Source organism: Mastigoproctus giganteus, chromosome 13 (genome assembly GCF_048544385.1).
Source record: "Mastigoproctus giganteus isolate SK-2022 chromosome 13, ASM4854438v1, whole genome shotgun sequence".
Classification (NCBI taxonomy): domain Eukaryota; kingdom Metazoa; phylum Arthropoda; class Arachnida; order Uropygi; family Thelyphonidae; genus Mastigoproctus; species Mastigoproctus giganteus.
Genome location: NC_143587.1, coordinates 18788796 through 18805917, shown reverse-complemented (window position 1 = coordinate 18805917; position 17122 = coordinate 18788796). Strand labels below are relative to the sequence as shown.

The following is a 17122-nucleotide window of genomic DNA, read 5'->3' as shown; positions in this document are numbered from 1 at the left end:
CAATGGTCAGGCCACACCTTGAGTACTGTATACAGGTCTGGAAGCCTCATTTCAAGAAAGATATAGAGCTGCTGGAACGAGTACAGAGAAGGGCAACAAGATTAGCGAATGGAACAAAGGGTTGTGCTTACAAAGAAAAGCTTAAGTTTTGAAAATTATAGTGTCTGGAGACTAGGCACCAGCGAGATGATCTGATAGAGGTGTACAAAGCCTTGAATGGTTTGAGCATGCTCAATGCCGATGGGATTCTTCCTCTTGCTCAGAATAATCACCTGAGAGGGCATAAATTCAAATTGAGGAAAGACAGATGTAGGATAGATGTGCAGAAATTTGCCTTTAGCCAGCGGGTAGTTGGTTGGTGGAACAGACTTCCATCCCCAGTTGTGGAAGTTGATAGCCTAAATAAATTTAAGGCTCAGCTGGACAGGTATTTCGAAAGAACGGAAGGATGAAATGGGAGTGTTTTTTTTTTTTTTTTTGGCTGATGCTGCATAAGCTTGCTTTCTTGGATCATATGCCTCTACTAATGCTAATTATGGCTAAGGGTTTGCTTACTTCCTTTGCCACCTCCTTTAATGTAACTGGATAGATTCCATCCACCCCAGGTGCCTTTCTTGTGTTTATCTTCAACAATTTCTCCTCAACTTCACTCTCAGTTATTACAAGATTATCTAGCTTACTGCTGGAGTTGAATACACCTCTGGCATTCCCTTCCCTGAATAATTTCTCATGTGTGAATGTCGATGCAAAATATTCATTTAGTTTGTTAGCTGCCTGAGCAGGAAGGATCATCAACAGTTGAGCCATCGATATCAAGTGGACTAATCTGATTCATCCCCTTCCTTCTAGAGTTTACATAAGTAAAGAACTCTTTGCTGTTTTTCTTTGCATCCCTTGCCAAAGATTTTTCGTAATCGGCCTTCGCCTGCCTAACCTCCTTTGTAACTTGGTTACAGACCAGCTTATATCTATCATAGGCTTCTGTGTCACATGTTAATTTATATGTATCCCATGCATTTTTCTTCTCTGTCACATGTCTAATTAGTTCATCTGACATCCATTTAGGCCTAAATCTTGAACAATTTCTTTGTTGGCATGAAAAGCCTAGTAGCTTCCAAGATTAATTCTTTGAATGCTTCCCATTTTGAATTTGCCGTTGGTAACATCATCAGTTGGTTCCACCATATAGAATTTAAATACTCTCTCAGACCACCGTAGTCACCTTTACGAAAGCAAAAACCCTTCCCTTTACCCTTGATGGTAGTTACCTCTTTGAGTAAATCCCACTTCAGCACACTGATCACTGCCACCTAGTGGTTCCTTTATCTGCAGATTCTTGATGCATGAAGAATCATTACTGATAATCAGATCAAGAGTATTACTCCCTGTAGTTGCCTCCCGAACATGCTGCTGTAGAAAACAATCATCCAATAAATCCACAAAAGCCTTGCTAGTCTATGAGTGACCAACCCACAAATTCCAGTCAATATCCGGGAAATTAAAATCCCCGATTATAAGACACTCTAATTTACTGGCCCACTCTATTTCTCTGCACAATTGCTCATTATACTCCTCAGATTCAATAGGCCTATAACACACACCTACTCTCATTTTTCCTTCCCCAGTGCTTATGTCACACCAAACATATTAAACATTGAATTTGCACCAACATCAATTGGATGCACTTCCTTAGATTTTATGTGTTTCTTAACTAACAGCATAACTACCCTCCTCCCTTCCTGTCCTATCTATCCTTTCTGTATACATTGTACTCCCCAAATTCCAGTTCCACACTGCTTATGTCTATGTGACACCATGTCTCCGATATCCCAACAATATCTGCCTTTGATGTCTTGCTATTAATAATAATAATAACAATCAAATCCAAATAAGATAAACTAATAATGCAAATAGTCATTGAATTTATGGTGCACCAGCCATGAAACATTGACCAAATGACAATACTAATAGATTGTGCTGTTTATATATTGTTGTGGCTGATTCTAGAAGCTTCTTGAAGGACAAAACATTCTAGATTCAGTTGTTCAAGGTGGAGTCCCTCCTTTTATTTAATTCACTTTTGCAGGAAGGGAATTTTTGGCAGGTTACAATAAAGAAGACCAGTAATAACAGTTTGAATTATATATCACACCTCTCTAACAAAGATATGTGCCTCCTAAAGTTATTGGGGACACACATTTTGAGAAAAAATAATCTAAACAAAATGCCCCAGCATTTTATATTGCCACTATTATTGATAATTATAGGTACTTTAAAGCCAAATGCACTTCCAGAAACACATACTTAGCCTTAGGTGAACTAGAACCATTTTTTGAACATCAACTAATGCCACACATGACTATACAACTAAAAATAATTTCTATGACATTTTACAGAAATGAATGTGCACACACACACACACACACACACACACACACACACACACACACACACACACACACACACACACACACACACACACACACACACACGTTAAGGAAGATAAATAAATAATATTAACCTTGATTGAATAATAAATAACTATAATGAATATATTACGAAAATTCTAAAGATACAGTACCTTTGTTCGGCAGTAAGATGACAATAGAGAGGCCCATATCTTCCACCCAGTGTGGCCTCCAAATGACGTCCTTGTATCTTATAATGCTCAAGTGCAAGACGCAAACTGTGCAATTCTACTAAAGCTTGTTGCTAAGGCAAAGGGAAAGTGAATATCATCAGCAATATATTCACTAATTAAAATAGTCATTATGAAATAAGATAGATTAAAGATGAATTCTTTTTGGAAGGTATAAAAGAAAGTACCCACTCAGTGTGAATTTGACTTTATTGAATGGCAAATGTTACTCTTAAATAACAAGTGTCCACAAATAATTTCCTCTATATTTCAATACATGTACACTTTCAATGCAATATCACATTGTAATTCATCTGTTTTCCAAAGGTTGCTGTGAAAGTGCTGTACAGAACCAAAAAAATCAAACAACCTTACACCATCAGCAAAGGACTTATTCTGCCAATATCTGATATGAGCATATGAAATTGAGGGGAAGAAGCTACAAATTATTTTAGCCTCTCATATCTCATAGCACATTTAAATTTTGTATTACATGAGTGAAAACATTAAAAATCATTTTACTGAATCAAATAAAATTTGGATCTATCTTTTTTTTTTTTTCTCTATTCAAGTACATGAAATTAATAAAGTAAAGCTGTAGTACGAGGTCTCATTTCGGTTGAAATATTTATACAGTCCCCCCCACTAACAACATTCATGAAGAATTCTTATTTATTGACAGTCTGAAAAGCACAACAAATAATGAAGATATTTACAAATCTCATAATTTACAAAATCCCAAAAATGATTCTAACTTCAAAGTCATGTAGAATTCCATTTGTGGAAGTGAAATCTTTGTGCAATGAAAGAGCTGGCTTATTTGATTAGTTTTTGAAAACTTTGTGTCTTATTTGCAATTAAAAGGGGTGGGAGAGAACTCCACTTTCATTTCATTAATTCTGTTTCAACTTTTGAGAAATCAAGTTGATAATTTCATCTTGAATTTGATAACTAAGTTATTCATTGTTTCTGCATCTTTTTAGTAACATGGCAAGTACAAAATCCGTACACTTGGCAAATATATGAATAATTTGAAAAGAAAAAGTTCTATTGGATTTATGGTGTTTTCTTTGTAATCCCTTAAAAAGTAAATTAAATTAAACCAGTGTTAATAATGTATATTTGGACCTTTCCAAATGTTTATTCATTTTTCGATTCACTTTTAATCTGTTCATCTATGGTTTCATTTTTCTGCTGCTTCTGTAATTAGCATTAGCATTAGTAGAGGCATATGATGCAAGAAAGCAAGCTTATTCAGCATCAGTCAAAAAAAAAAAAAAAAAAAAAAAAAAAACACATCACTCCCATTTCACCCCTCCGTTCGTTTGAAATACCTGTCCAGTTGAGCCTTAAATTTGTTTAGGCTATCAACTTCAACAACAAGTGACGGAAGTCGGTTCCACCAACCAACCACCCGCTGGCCAAAGGCAAATTTCCGCACATCTATCCGACATCCGTCCTTCCTCAATTTGAATTTATGCCCTCTGAGGTGATTATTTTGAGCAAGATGAAGAATCCCATTGGCATTGAGCATGCTCAAACCATTCAAAGCCTTATACACCTCTATCAGATCACCTCGCCGGTGCCTAGTCTCCAGACTCTGTAATTTGCAAAACTTAAGCCTTTCTTCGTAAGAGCAACCCTTTGTTCCATTCACTAATCTTGTTGCCCTTCTCTGTACCCATTCCAGCAGCTCTACATCCATCTTGAAATGAGGCCTCCAGACCTGTATACAGTACTCAAGATGTGGCCTAACCATTGCCTTATACAAGGGAATAATCACCTCCTTATCCCTGCTAGAAAAATTCCTGTATATCATTGACAAGACACCATGAGCTACTCTTGCAGCTCGTCTGCACTGCTCAGAGAACTTCATATCTGCCTGCACAATTACCCCCAGGTCCTTTTCGTTCTCCACCACTGTCAGTGTAGTACTGCAGAGTTGATATGTTGCTCTGGGGTTACTGTTTCCCATATGTAGTACTTTACATTTGTCAATGTTAAACTTCATTTGCCACCTCTCAGCCCATCTGTTCAACCTTTCCAGATCCTCTTGCAGCAGCATAGCGTCAGTAGTGTCCTTAACAACCCTGCCAACCTTTGTATCATCTGCAAACTTGGACATTAAACTTGATATCCCATCATCAATATCATTCATAAACACCGAAAACAACAACGGACCCAACACTGAACCCTGAGGAACTCCACTAATAACATTAGTCCACGTTGAGCAGTGTCCATTGATTACCACTCTCTGTCTTCTGCCACTCAACCATCCCCTTATCCATAGCAGCAATTTGCCTCCAATGCCACACTGCTCCAATTTGTGCAGCAGTCTTCCATGTGCAACAGTATCAAAAGCCTTTCTAAGATCCAAATATATAATATCAAAGTTATTCCCTGCATCCAGTTCTTTTGTGACTACATCATAGTATCCAATCAAATTGGTCAGGCAAGACCTGCCCTTAACAAAACCATGCTGCGTCTGAGCTATAACTGAATTCTTGTCTAGATGATCCTGCAGTGCTTCTTTAACCAGTAATATATGAGAAGCATTTAAATGTCTGCTTGAATTTTATTGGCTTAGAATTTTTACAGTGAAAGTTTGTTCAATGGATGTTTGTTTCATAAACAGTTGGAAGCTTTTGATTTAAAAAAAATTCTAACTGGCAAATAACCAACATGACTCATAATAACCATAAGCTTACAGAGACTAATGGCAAGCAAGTTTATTAAAATATAATCTCAACATTAGATTATATTAATAACTTTCTGAAAAACATTTACCATTCTTTTTCTCAATCTTTGGTAAAGTTTCTTCAGTGTCCTATACAAGTCTTTTAATATGATTAAATATCTTATTTGATGGAAAAATTAGCATTTGCATTAGCATTAGTAGATGATGCAAGAAAGCAAGCTTATACAGCATCAGCCAAAAAAATCCCATTTCACTGATCCATTCATTCCAAATGTTTGTATAGTTCTGCCTTGAATTTATTTAAGCTATCAACTTCCACAACAACAGATGGAAGTTCATTCCAGCAATCAACTACCTGCTGGCTAAAAGCAAACTTCCACACATCTGTTCTACAACTGTCTTTCCTCAGTTTGATTCTATGCCCCCTCAAGGTTTGTAATCTGAGCAAGAAGAAGAATCCCATCAGGATTGAGCCTACTCAATACATACAAGGCCTTATATACCTCAATCAGATCACCTCGCAGGTGCCTAGTCTCCAGAATCTGCAATTTGCAGAACTTAAGCCTTTCTTCATAAGAGCACCCCTTTGTTCCCTTCACCAGTCTTGTTGCCCTTTTCTGTACTCATTCTAGCAACTCTACATCCTTCCTAAAATGAGGATTCCAGACCTGTATGCAGTACTCAAGGTGTGGCCTGTTCATTGCCTTATACAAGGGGTTCAAGATTTTTATGAACAAGAGTTCATAAAATGTTCATGGTTCAATGAATTTTCTTCCAAACTTTGCTTCTGTTTGGCTTCCAAGCTAAACAGAAATAAATTTTTTACAATTCGGACTTTGGTATCAATAACATCTGTGCTTTGAATGCTTGCATCACTAAATTCTATTCCATGGTTATCATTAATTAGCAAATATTTGATTCAATTTTTTTTTTTTTTATGAAAAGAAAAACGTCAATTTAGGCAATTTTGCGACTCTTTCCAATTTAATTACTAATGATATCAATATGTTATCAAGAAAAACCAATCATTTAAAATAATAAATAATACAAAGCCCAAAATAAATAATAATGATAATTTTTTGGTTGTAAGCACTGAAAATAGGTATATATACTTTGTATAATTCACTATAGATTTGCAGTTATTTATAGTAATTTTTTTTTGTTCATATAGCCAAAGAAAGTGCCTAGGAAAAAGTTTAGTGTACATTTCTTTCAAGGAAGAAAAGTAAAGAAACCCGAGCAAGTAACAAGCTTATTCTGGAAAATTATAAACTACTAAAAATGATTTAACAATTTCAAAAGTGTTAAATACCCTTATAACCACATTGTGGTAAAAAATAATAATAAATAAAAAAATTAGTTTCAGCCTTCAATTTACCAACTAAAGCAAATAACTACACTGGCACTAGTCTATCAACATCCAGTTTTCCATCAATCCTCTCATCACGTACATCACTTTCCCAACAGACTCATGATAATTGGTTGATTTTCCTTTAGTTTGCCATTCCTTCACAACAACAGCTTTGGAACTGCCCACTATATGTATACTCTTGGAGTGTGGAGGAGAGGCCCACCTCTTGATTAGCATTAATATTAACTATATAGTGCAGGGAAGCCACAAACGTTTTCTGGACTGGCCAATAAATAAATAAATAAAATAAAAATTGGTCTGGTTTTTTTTTTTTATGAAAACCCCAAACACGAAAGTATCAAAACCTATAGTACTTAGTACCGTGCATGGGTTGAAGGAGAAGTATGGGGGGGGTTGCCGGAAACTTTGCTCTAGAGACTAAACATGGGTTTCACCACTTCAAGCCTCCAATAAGCAAAGTGGTGGTATTTAACCGGTTGATGAAAGTCATCTACCACCTGCAGCCATTTGTATCTTCAATAAATATTTTTATCTTAACTTAATTTTCATCAAACACTGATATTGCTTTTTCTTTTTTTTTGTGTGTAGGCATAACAGAGAAGTTTAATTACCATGTTGGCATTTTAATAGTTAAGAAAGGTTCATACAGAAATATAGAAGTAGATAATAATTAAAAATATACGGTAGATATTCAAAAGTATGAAAAATAGCTAAGGTAAGAATATTCACAAAAAAAAAAAAAAAAAAAAAATGAAATGCATTGAACTTTAAGATAATTACTGCATTGTACATTTATTTAAAAGAAGTTTCTTTTTTAATTCAAACAGGTGAACTTATACAAATTTTAGGTGCCAATTCCATACTCTTAATTAATTTTACTGTAGCAGTTTTTTTTGCAAAAAATAAAAAAATTTACTACTTATAGCAAAACATGTGCATTTGTACATTCAGCAGTACAAACAGTATTAAGACCAAATGGTAATGTACACAGGTACTTAGTCAAATTACAATATCTATACTTCATTTAGTAGTGTGACAACTTTTTTTTTTGCAAATGGATGAATTTGCACTCTTTTGAAACTCTTGTACTCATCACATGAATCTCTTTTCAAATACCAATGATAATCTGCCATCATTTCCTTATTCCATTTACTTTGATATATTTTTTCCATAGTGTTAATATCTTAATGAACCTGTCACCTTGGACTTCACTCACTGCACTAAGGTTCTGTGGAAAGTATTCAAAGAAAATGTACAAAATTAACCTTCACACTCATGATGCAATCTAGTTTTTTGAAACTTGTAAGCATATTATTGACAACCTTCTCATAGTCCTTTAAATTATAAAAACTTAAAAGGTTTTTTGCAATGATCTTGCATGTTAACAAAGCTTCCACTTCATTCTGAAGCAAGAAATTTGAAATTATCATCTTGCAGCAGCTCTGATTTGTTTTTCATTAAAAACACCAGTATGGAGTTAGCATCACTTATCTCGAGGAAATTTTGAAATCATGCACCAAAAACAGCTTCTCTCTTTATATATGGCCTTAAAAACTATTTCATTGTTCCAAGTTTTATGAGTACCAGTGACAGTAGCATTTCACTTGGAAAGGCAAGTGGCACACTGACATTTTTGCTTTCATACAAGACATCAGTCATATTTTGGCTTCATCTTTCTAATCCAATGATCAGCTTTTCTGTGCTGGAAATATCACAGTTTTTAGTTTCAGATGGAATTGATATATCTTCACTGTGGAGGACAGGACAAATACTTGAGAGCAGATTTGGACTTGGTATTGCAGCTTTGTTTCTAGTTCAATATCCTGTAAAAACAGCAAATCATATCCATGAAAAAACAGCAATCTCAAGTGCAGTCTGTGGATTCATCCAACTCCAAATACAGGGGGATTTTTGTCTATCAACCCACTGTCTCATATTTTCAACACATGGATGGTAGCATAAGCTGGGCACATAATTTCTCTTGGTCAGCAATTATAACACCAGAATAAGCATGACACATTTTCTTGTAAAAATCAGTGATTATTTATATTGCAAGGGGTAAAATTTTTACAGGTGCAGAAATCAGGATTTTTGATTCACTGATAATGTGAGATTATCTGAAAAAAAATGTTATACAGTAGACTTTCGAACTAACGGTACCTTAGGGGATTCAGGGTGCCATTATTTCAATATCTAGAAAGTTTTATTTTTAATGTATTTAATGCAGAAATAATGAGCCCAAATAAGAAATAGAGATTAAGAATGCAGTTTTTTGGTTTTTTTTTATGAAAACCCCAAACGAGAGGTATTAGAACCTATAGTACTTAGTACTGTGCTTGGGTTGGAGGTTGAGAAGATGAAAGAAGATATTTGTTGACATTAGACTTGAACTTCTGTAGACTGTAATTTAACTGCACATAAAAAAACAAACATGTTGACGATCCAATGTTATATTCTGCCATTAATACACTTCTGCTTATGGCCCGTTTTATTTTCTTTATTATATCAAGTTTAGTCTGTGCGGGTAGCACAGTGGTATCGTCACAGTCCTCCTCACACCAGGTGGAAAAGGCACAGGTTTGAATCCCGTCTATGACGCGAGGAATTTTTATAGGCTTTTTTCACTCAGTGACTTAGTGGGTCTCAGGCATAGATAGCAAGGTTTTCCCCCAGAAACCAGAAAAACAGGCAAATCGAACAGAGAACACACGCAATTTACATACAAAATACACATGGGTATATGAATATCCTGGGTGACCCTAATGTAATAGTTTGGATTATATAGAGTTTGTCATTAAGCTTTAATGTTCTTCTTCTCTTCACTGTATGAGGTATATTAAACTTGAGGAGCCATAGCGAGGGGTTTTTAATTTAAAAAAAAAAAAAAAAAAAAAAAAAAAAAAAAATGTAAAACAGTGGTATAATCCATGATGTCAGTACAGAATTCACTTTCAAAATGGTGAACGTAAAGAAATACAGTAATCACGTGACTTGCCATTTTCTTTTTTTTCGGCACTGCAAGACATCTGCGCAGTATGTATACATCGAATCTCAATGTGCCATTATTTCAACAGTTGACTGTATTAATAATATTAATATAATTATGAATAATTTTAATTTAATGAAAAATTCAGAAGTAAAATTTCAACACTTATTTCATCACTAGAAAATACATCTTTTTAGATATTCTATATGTCAATTCGTGGCACTACAAATATTGCTGTAAAGCCATTTTTTGAAAATTCTGACACGTAGTGGGGAAAAAATGGTAGTAGGTTTTGGTAATTGGGTAGGGAATAAAACATGTATCAGTTTTCAGTCAATAAAAACCCATGTTATTAACAGGAAACTATTTACAAAATGATACTCATACACAATAAAATGTAAACAAAGAAAAACAATGCATACGGAATCCATATAATAAAAATTGCAGTTTCAACCAATTTATTCAACATCTTCGACCTGATTCTAGCATTGGTGAACAGTTAGGGAGGTAAAAAAAAAGTAACCAAAAACACTATGTGGAGTGGAAATATGATTTTTCTATTCTGTAGCAGCAATGGAGGAAATGTAAAATAATTAAGAAATAATTACAAAATTTAGAGGAAGCCAGCGCTTAAGCAGATAGAAATGAAAATGCAGTTAAAAAGTGAGAAATCAATATAGTAAGTCTTCTGTATATTAATATGAAAATATTACATTTAATACTTACAGATGACAGTCTTTCCATTAATTCCTCATCTTCATTATGTGGATGATTTTTCTGTATTTTTGGGCTATCACTAGAATCACCTTCTTCTTCTGTGGTACGTCCTGAGCTAAATGATGGACTAGAACTTTGTTTACCATCTCTGTAAACAGAAAAATCAGTAAACTTTCTTCTTCTACTTCTTGAATTTCTTCTTTCTACCAAAGTATTGTATGGCACTTTTTCTTCAGAATCACTTTCAGAATCAGTAAGATTTACTTGACAACCTATACTTCTTTGAGATCTATAATGAATCCTCGAATCTCTAGCATATCTTATATCAGTTGCTAATTTTTTGTCTTCAATAAGTGAAGATGAACTAAATGCACTACGAAACCAATCCTGCCTTGAAACTGGTGGAAGATCCTGAACTGACTGGGAGTGTGTTAAGCACCTTCGATGAGTGGATACATGCATGTCAAAGTGTTGATTTCTTAATCTGTTTAAACTTCGAGCAGTTCCAAGTCTAAGGCCACCAGATGTTAAATTTCTTACACAATTTAGTCCCTCAGAGAAGCCCTTTTTCAGGTGAAGTGGAGCAAGCCGACATGCAATGTTCCTTTCTTGTGAACCACTAAATGCAGAGGATGATTTATGCTGAATTTCAGAATATGTGCATTCATTTTCTGATGAAAAACATAAAGAGTCTGTTGATAGTGTTTTGGCATGAGATGTAGAGAATTCAGATGGCTTCAATGATTCTATTAATGAATGATGCCTACAAAAAACTGGAGTTTCTGATGACAGACATGAAACACATGAGGATTCTACATTTCCTGTTTCAGGACACAACTGCTGTTCTGTACTACAATGAAGTTGTTTCCAACTGTCATCAATATCTGGATTCATTTCATTTTTCAATGAGTCTGAAGAAGCATCATTTCCATTACTGGTAGATACTTTATCTTCTATAAACTGTTCAAAGCAAGTATCCTAAAAAAAATTATTTAAAAAACTGAACATTTACAATATCATTAATATATCATAATGACAAAAAAATTAGACAACTATCACAAAATTGTGCTAATAAAAAAAAACACATAATGCACATATAATTAGCATTAGTAGAGGCTTTTGATGCAAAAAAGCAAGCTTATATAGCATCTCCCTTCCAAAAAAACCCTTTCTCATTTCACCCAGCCATTCACTCCAAAATTTTTAGTTCTGCCTTGAATTTATTTAAGCTGTCAACTTCCACAATGACAGATGGAAGTTTGTTCCAGCAATCAAACACTTAACTGCACTAAGGTACATACATTTCTTGTTAACTCCTTTTGTTAGCATGCACATTATAGATACAGTTTGCAGGTTCTTTTCATAGTCAGGTGGGCAGGAGCAGCAGTGCGTAGCACACGTTTCCTTCTGGCAAAAGCCATTTTCCACATATCTATTCTACAAATGTCTTTCTTCAATTTGAATTTCTGTCCTTCAGGTGCATAATCTGAGCAAGAGGAAGATTCCCATCAGCATTAAGCTTGCTCAAACCATTCAAAGTCTTATACACCTCAATCAGATCATTGTGAAGGTGTGTAGTCTCCAGGTCTCTTCTGTTCCAGGGAAATTAATGGAGGCACTGGTTAAAGAAGCACTGCAGTATCATCTAGGCAAGACTTCAGTTATAGCTCAGACACAGCATGGGTTTGTTAAGGAAAAGTCTTGTCTGACCAATTTGATTGGATACTATGATGTGGTTACAAAGGAACTGGATGCAAAGAATAATTTTGATATCATATATTTGGATCTTAGAAAGGCTTTTGATACTGTTTGCACATGGAAGACTGCTGCACAAATAGGAGCAGTGTAGCATTGGAGGCAAATTGCTGCTATGGATAAAGGGATATTTGAGTGGAAGAAGACAGTGGTAATAAATGGACACTGCTCTTAGTGGATTAATAGTATTAGTGGAGTCCCCCAGGGTTTAGTGTTTGGTCCATTGTTGTGTTCTGTATTCATTAATGATATTGATGATGGTATATCAAGCTTAATGTCCAAGTTTTCAGATGATACGAAGGTCGGCAGGGTTGTTGCTGAGAGGTGGCAACTGAAGTTTAAAACTGACAAATGTAAAGTACTACATATGGGAAGTAGTAACTCCAGAGTAACGTATAAACTGTGTGGTACTACACTGACAGTGGTAGAGAGTGAAAAGGACCTGGGAGTAATTGTGCAGGCAGATATGAATTTTTCTGAGCAGTGCAGACAGTCTGCAAGAATAGCTCATGGTGTCTTGTCAATGATATACAGGAATTTTTCTAGCGGGGATAAGGAGGTGATTATCCCCTTGTATAAGGCAATGGTCAGGCCACATCTTGAATACTGTATACAGGTCTGGAGGCCTCATTTTAAAAAGGATGTAGAGCTGTTGGAATGAGTACAGAGAAGGGCAACAAGATTAGTGAATGGAACAAAGGGTTTCTCTTACGAAGAAAGACTTAAGTTTTGCAAATTAGTGTCTGGAGACTAGGCACCTGCAAGGTGATCTGATTGAGGTGTATAAAGCCTTGAATGGTTTGAGCATGCTCAATGCTGATGGGATTCTTCCTCTTGCTCAGAATAATCACCTGAGAGGGCATAAATTCAAATCGAGGAAAGACAGTTGTAGGATAGATGTGCGAAAGTTTGCACATCTTTAGCCAGTGGGTGGTTGATTGCTGGAACAAACTTCCATATGTCGTAGAAGCTGATAGCTTAAACAGATTCAAGGCAGAACTAGACAAACATTTGGAGTGAGTGGATGGGTGAAATGAGAAGAGTGTGTGTTTTTTTTTTGTTTTTTTTTTGACTGATGCTATATAAGCTTGCTTTCTTGCATCATGTGCCCTTGCTAATGCTAACCTACTAGAAAGGCTCTAAAGTTTTATTAAATTCAGTACTCTGAATTTAATAAAAAAAACTTTATAGACTACATTTTTACAGATTCTTTAAGGAACCCTTCTTTGGACCAAATGAATATTAAAAAAGCATGGAGTGTGGACACCTCCTACTGCAGTAAGGTACATACATTTCTTGTTAACTCCTTTTGTTAGTATGCACATTATAGATACAGTTTGCAGGTTCTTTCCGTAGTCAGGTGGGCAGGAGCAGCAGTGCGTAGCACATGTTTCTTGATTAGACTGGGGTTTGAGCCTGTGACCACCAAATACGGAGGATGCGGAAAGGTCAGGGAATGACCACCGCATATCCCCCCGGAGCAATATGGCCTTAGTTGCTAATGCTCCTAAAAACCAAATAACAACAATAACAGGTTCTTTCAACACGGTATCAACAAATTACAATTTTACATACATATTCTCTAAAAATTTCAGGGAATTTATAACTGCCATTTGTCACATTTATTTCCAAGTAGTAGTAGATATTTTTATATTTATGATAGTCTTAAAAATGCCATTATACAAGCTGAAACTGAAGAAATTCTGTGGAATTTGAGCTAGAAGTTGATGAAACTCAAATAAAATAATAAATATACAAACTTACAAAATATTACTGCAAAGTTAAAAAATGAATAATAAAGTTTAATGATTTTTAAAAGCTTTTTTTTAATCCATTTCGATTTTCCCCCAATTTTTTGAATGAAATTTTGATTTTAGCTTTATCTTTAACAATAATCTTATTCTAATATTTGGCTATGAAGTCAAAATAAGAAAACAAATAATATTTAAAAGCATTCACACATGAGTTATTAAGGGAGGAGAATGCCAGAAGGTTATTAAACTGTAATAGGGTGCTTAATGATTTCGTAATAACTGAGAGCAAAGTGGAGGAATTGTTGAATTTAAGCATAAGAAAGGCACCTGGGGTGGATGGTATCTATCCAGTTATATTAAAGGAGCAGCAAAGGAAATAAGCAAACCCTTAGTCATAATTATGAGAGCATCCTTGGATTCAGGAAAAGTCCTCACAGCCTGGGACTGTGGGGACTGGAGCAAATGTAACCCCAATTCACAAAGGAGAATCTAAGGGTGACACGAGTAATTACAGACCAGTTTGTTTAACTTCTGTTTCAGCAAAAATAATGGAGTCACTGATTAAAGATGTATTGCAGGATCATCTAGACAAGACTAAAGTAAAAATTCAGCCAGCAAGGTTATTATTAAGGGAAAGTCTTGTCTGACAAATTTAAATGGATACTATAATGTGGTATTACAAAGGAACTGGATGAAAAAAATTTTGATATCATATACTTTGATTTCAGGAACATGGAAGACTACTGTACAAATTTCAGCAGTATGGTATTAATGGCAAGTTGCTACAATGGATAAAAGGGTAGTTGAGTGGGAGAAGACAGAGAATGGTAATTAATGAATGCTGCTCTTTGCAGACAAATGTTATTAGTGGAGTCCCCCAGGGTTCGGTGTTGGACCCACTGTTGTTTTGTATATTAGCATTAGTAAAGGCACATGATGCAAGAAAGCAAGCTTATATAGCATCAGCCAAAAAAAAAAAAAAAAACCCTTTTCATTTCACCCATCCACTCACTCCAAATATTTGACTAGTTCTACCTTGAATCTATTTAAGCTATCAACTTCTAAAACGACAGATGGAAAATCATTTGTCTGATTTATCATAAATCATATTAATCAATAATATTTATCAAAAATCATATTTATCAACGATATTGATAAAGGTATATCAGGCTTAATGTTGAAGTTTGCAGATGATACAAAGGTTGGCAGGGTTGTTAATGACAGTAATGACAGTGTGCTACTGCAAATTTTTCAGGGGGCTCACATCTGGTGAGTATGGGCTTGCCACACCCATGGTCCAGAGCTGAATATCATTCTTCTCTTTCTTGGTGATTCCATTCTACTTTTGACTCTCTCCCTCTGTAACTTTTTTTTTGGCTGGTGCAGCATAAGCCTCAGGCTTCCTTGCACCATATAGCTAATAATAATAATAGGATCTAGAAAGGTTGGGCAGATGGGGCCAAGAAGTGGCAACTGAAGTTTAGCATTGACAAATGCAAATGCAAAGTACTGCATATGGGTAGAAGTAATCCCAGAGAAACGTACCAACTGTGTACTACACTTAGGGTGGTAGAAAATGAAAAAGACATGGGAGTAATTGTGCAGTCAGATATGAAATTTTCTGAGCAGTGCAGACAGGCTGCCAGAGCAGGTCATGGGGTATTATCAATGATATACAGGAATTTTGCTAGTAGGGAAAAGGAGGTGATTATCCCTCTGTATAAGGCAGTAGTCAGGCCATGCCTTGAGTACTGCATACAGGTCTGGAGGCCTCATTTTAGGAAGGATGTAGAGTTGCTTGAGCATGTACAGAGAAGGGCACCAAGATTAGTAAGGGGAACGAAGGGGGTCCCTCTTACCAAAAAAGACAAGTTCTGCAAATTGCAGTGTCTAAAAACTAGGCACCTGTGAAGTGATCTGACTGAGGTGTATAAGGCCTTGAATAGGTTGAGCAGGCTGAATTCTGATGGGATTCTTCCTCTTGCTCAGATTATGAACCTGAGGGGCATAAATTAAAATTGAGGAAAGACAGTTATAGAATAAATGTGAAGAAATTTGTCTTTAGCCAGTGGGTAGTCATTTATGGAATAAACTTCCATCTGTTGTTGTAGAAGTTGACAGCTTAAATAAATTCAAGGAGGAACTTGGCAAACATTTAGAGTGAATGGATATGTGAAATGTGTTTTTTTTTTTTTTTTGGCTGATGCTACATAAGCTTGCTTTCTTGCATCACATGCCTCTACTACTACTGCTAGTAGTACTATTTTTTATATGCATAGTATTTTGATTTTTACAAACTTCCAACTTCCTGCAAAAAATTCACTCTGAGTCAATGCATGCATTCTAGAAACCCATTTTTAAGGGTAAATTAGCCAGCTTACCTGGACAAAATTAAATAAATAAATAACAAAAAATAACTTTTCTATTTATACTTTAGGATTACCACATAGTCAGAAGAGTTCGCATGATAGAGAGAATAACAAGAAACAGCACAGTATTTAGTAGTCATGGACTTGAACCATGGTTACGCAAGGCACGTGTGCTTATTTGGTTTTTTTTTTTTTTTTTTTTTTTTTTCAGTAGCATTAGCAACTAAGGCCATGTTGCTCCGGTAATATGCAGTGGTCATTCCCTGACTTTCTGCATCCTCTGTATTTGGCGGGCACGAACACGTGTACATGTACTTATGCACCCTTGTGCCTTATCATTTGGTTACGGCAGCCTTAAGTTGGCAAATAGCTTGGCTAGATTTTTTTCTTTTTCCCTAAATTAAAAGCAAATAAAGGGTTTAGTTTTAAGAAAATAAAGGGTATGAGGAAGTTAGCTCCTGGCTAACTTTCTCATACTCCAACAGTTTCACAAGTTTCCTCTATTAATGTAGAGAAAGCAATATTTATGAATGATATGCCACGAATGGTTAAAAGAAGTTAAATTAATGTGTTACAGTAAAGATATGTAAATAAATTTTTTAAATTAATCTTTATACTCTGGGAGAGCCACATAGGACCAGAGGAGTTTACAAGATATAATTACAAGAGTATCACAATATTTAGAAGTCACACAGGCTTGAACACCACTTGCAACTCAAATGCATTATATGATGAGACCCTTGTCGATCAATTCGGCCCTGGAAAGATTGTGCATGGCTCAAGGGGTAGAATTTTTTTCAGCCTGGTCTGAACTTGTTAACAGGAGAGACTGC

General features: G+C 35.4%; 1 protein-coding gene across 1 annotated transcript in view; it reads right to left on the bottom strand.

Annotated features, from left to right (window-relative positions):
* LOC150075826 (uncharacterized) overlaps positions 1–17122 on the bottom strand; it is a 49351-nt gene that overhangs the window by 27443 nt on the left and 4786 nt on the right. The window contains exons 2-3 of the mRNA XM_090387676.1: positions 10421–11389; positions 2582–2712 (exon numbers count right to left, since the gene is read on the bottom strand). Coding sequence (XP_090243802.1) covers positions 2582–2712; positions 10421–11389 — 1100 coding nt within the window. The remainder of the gene's footprint in view (positions 1–2581; positions 2713–10420; positions 11390–17122) is intronic.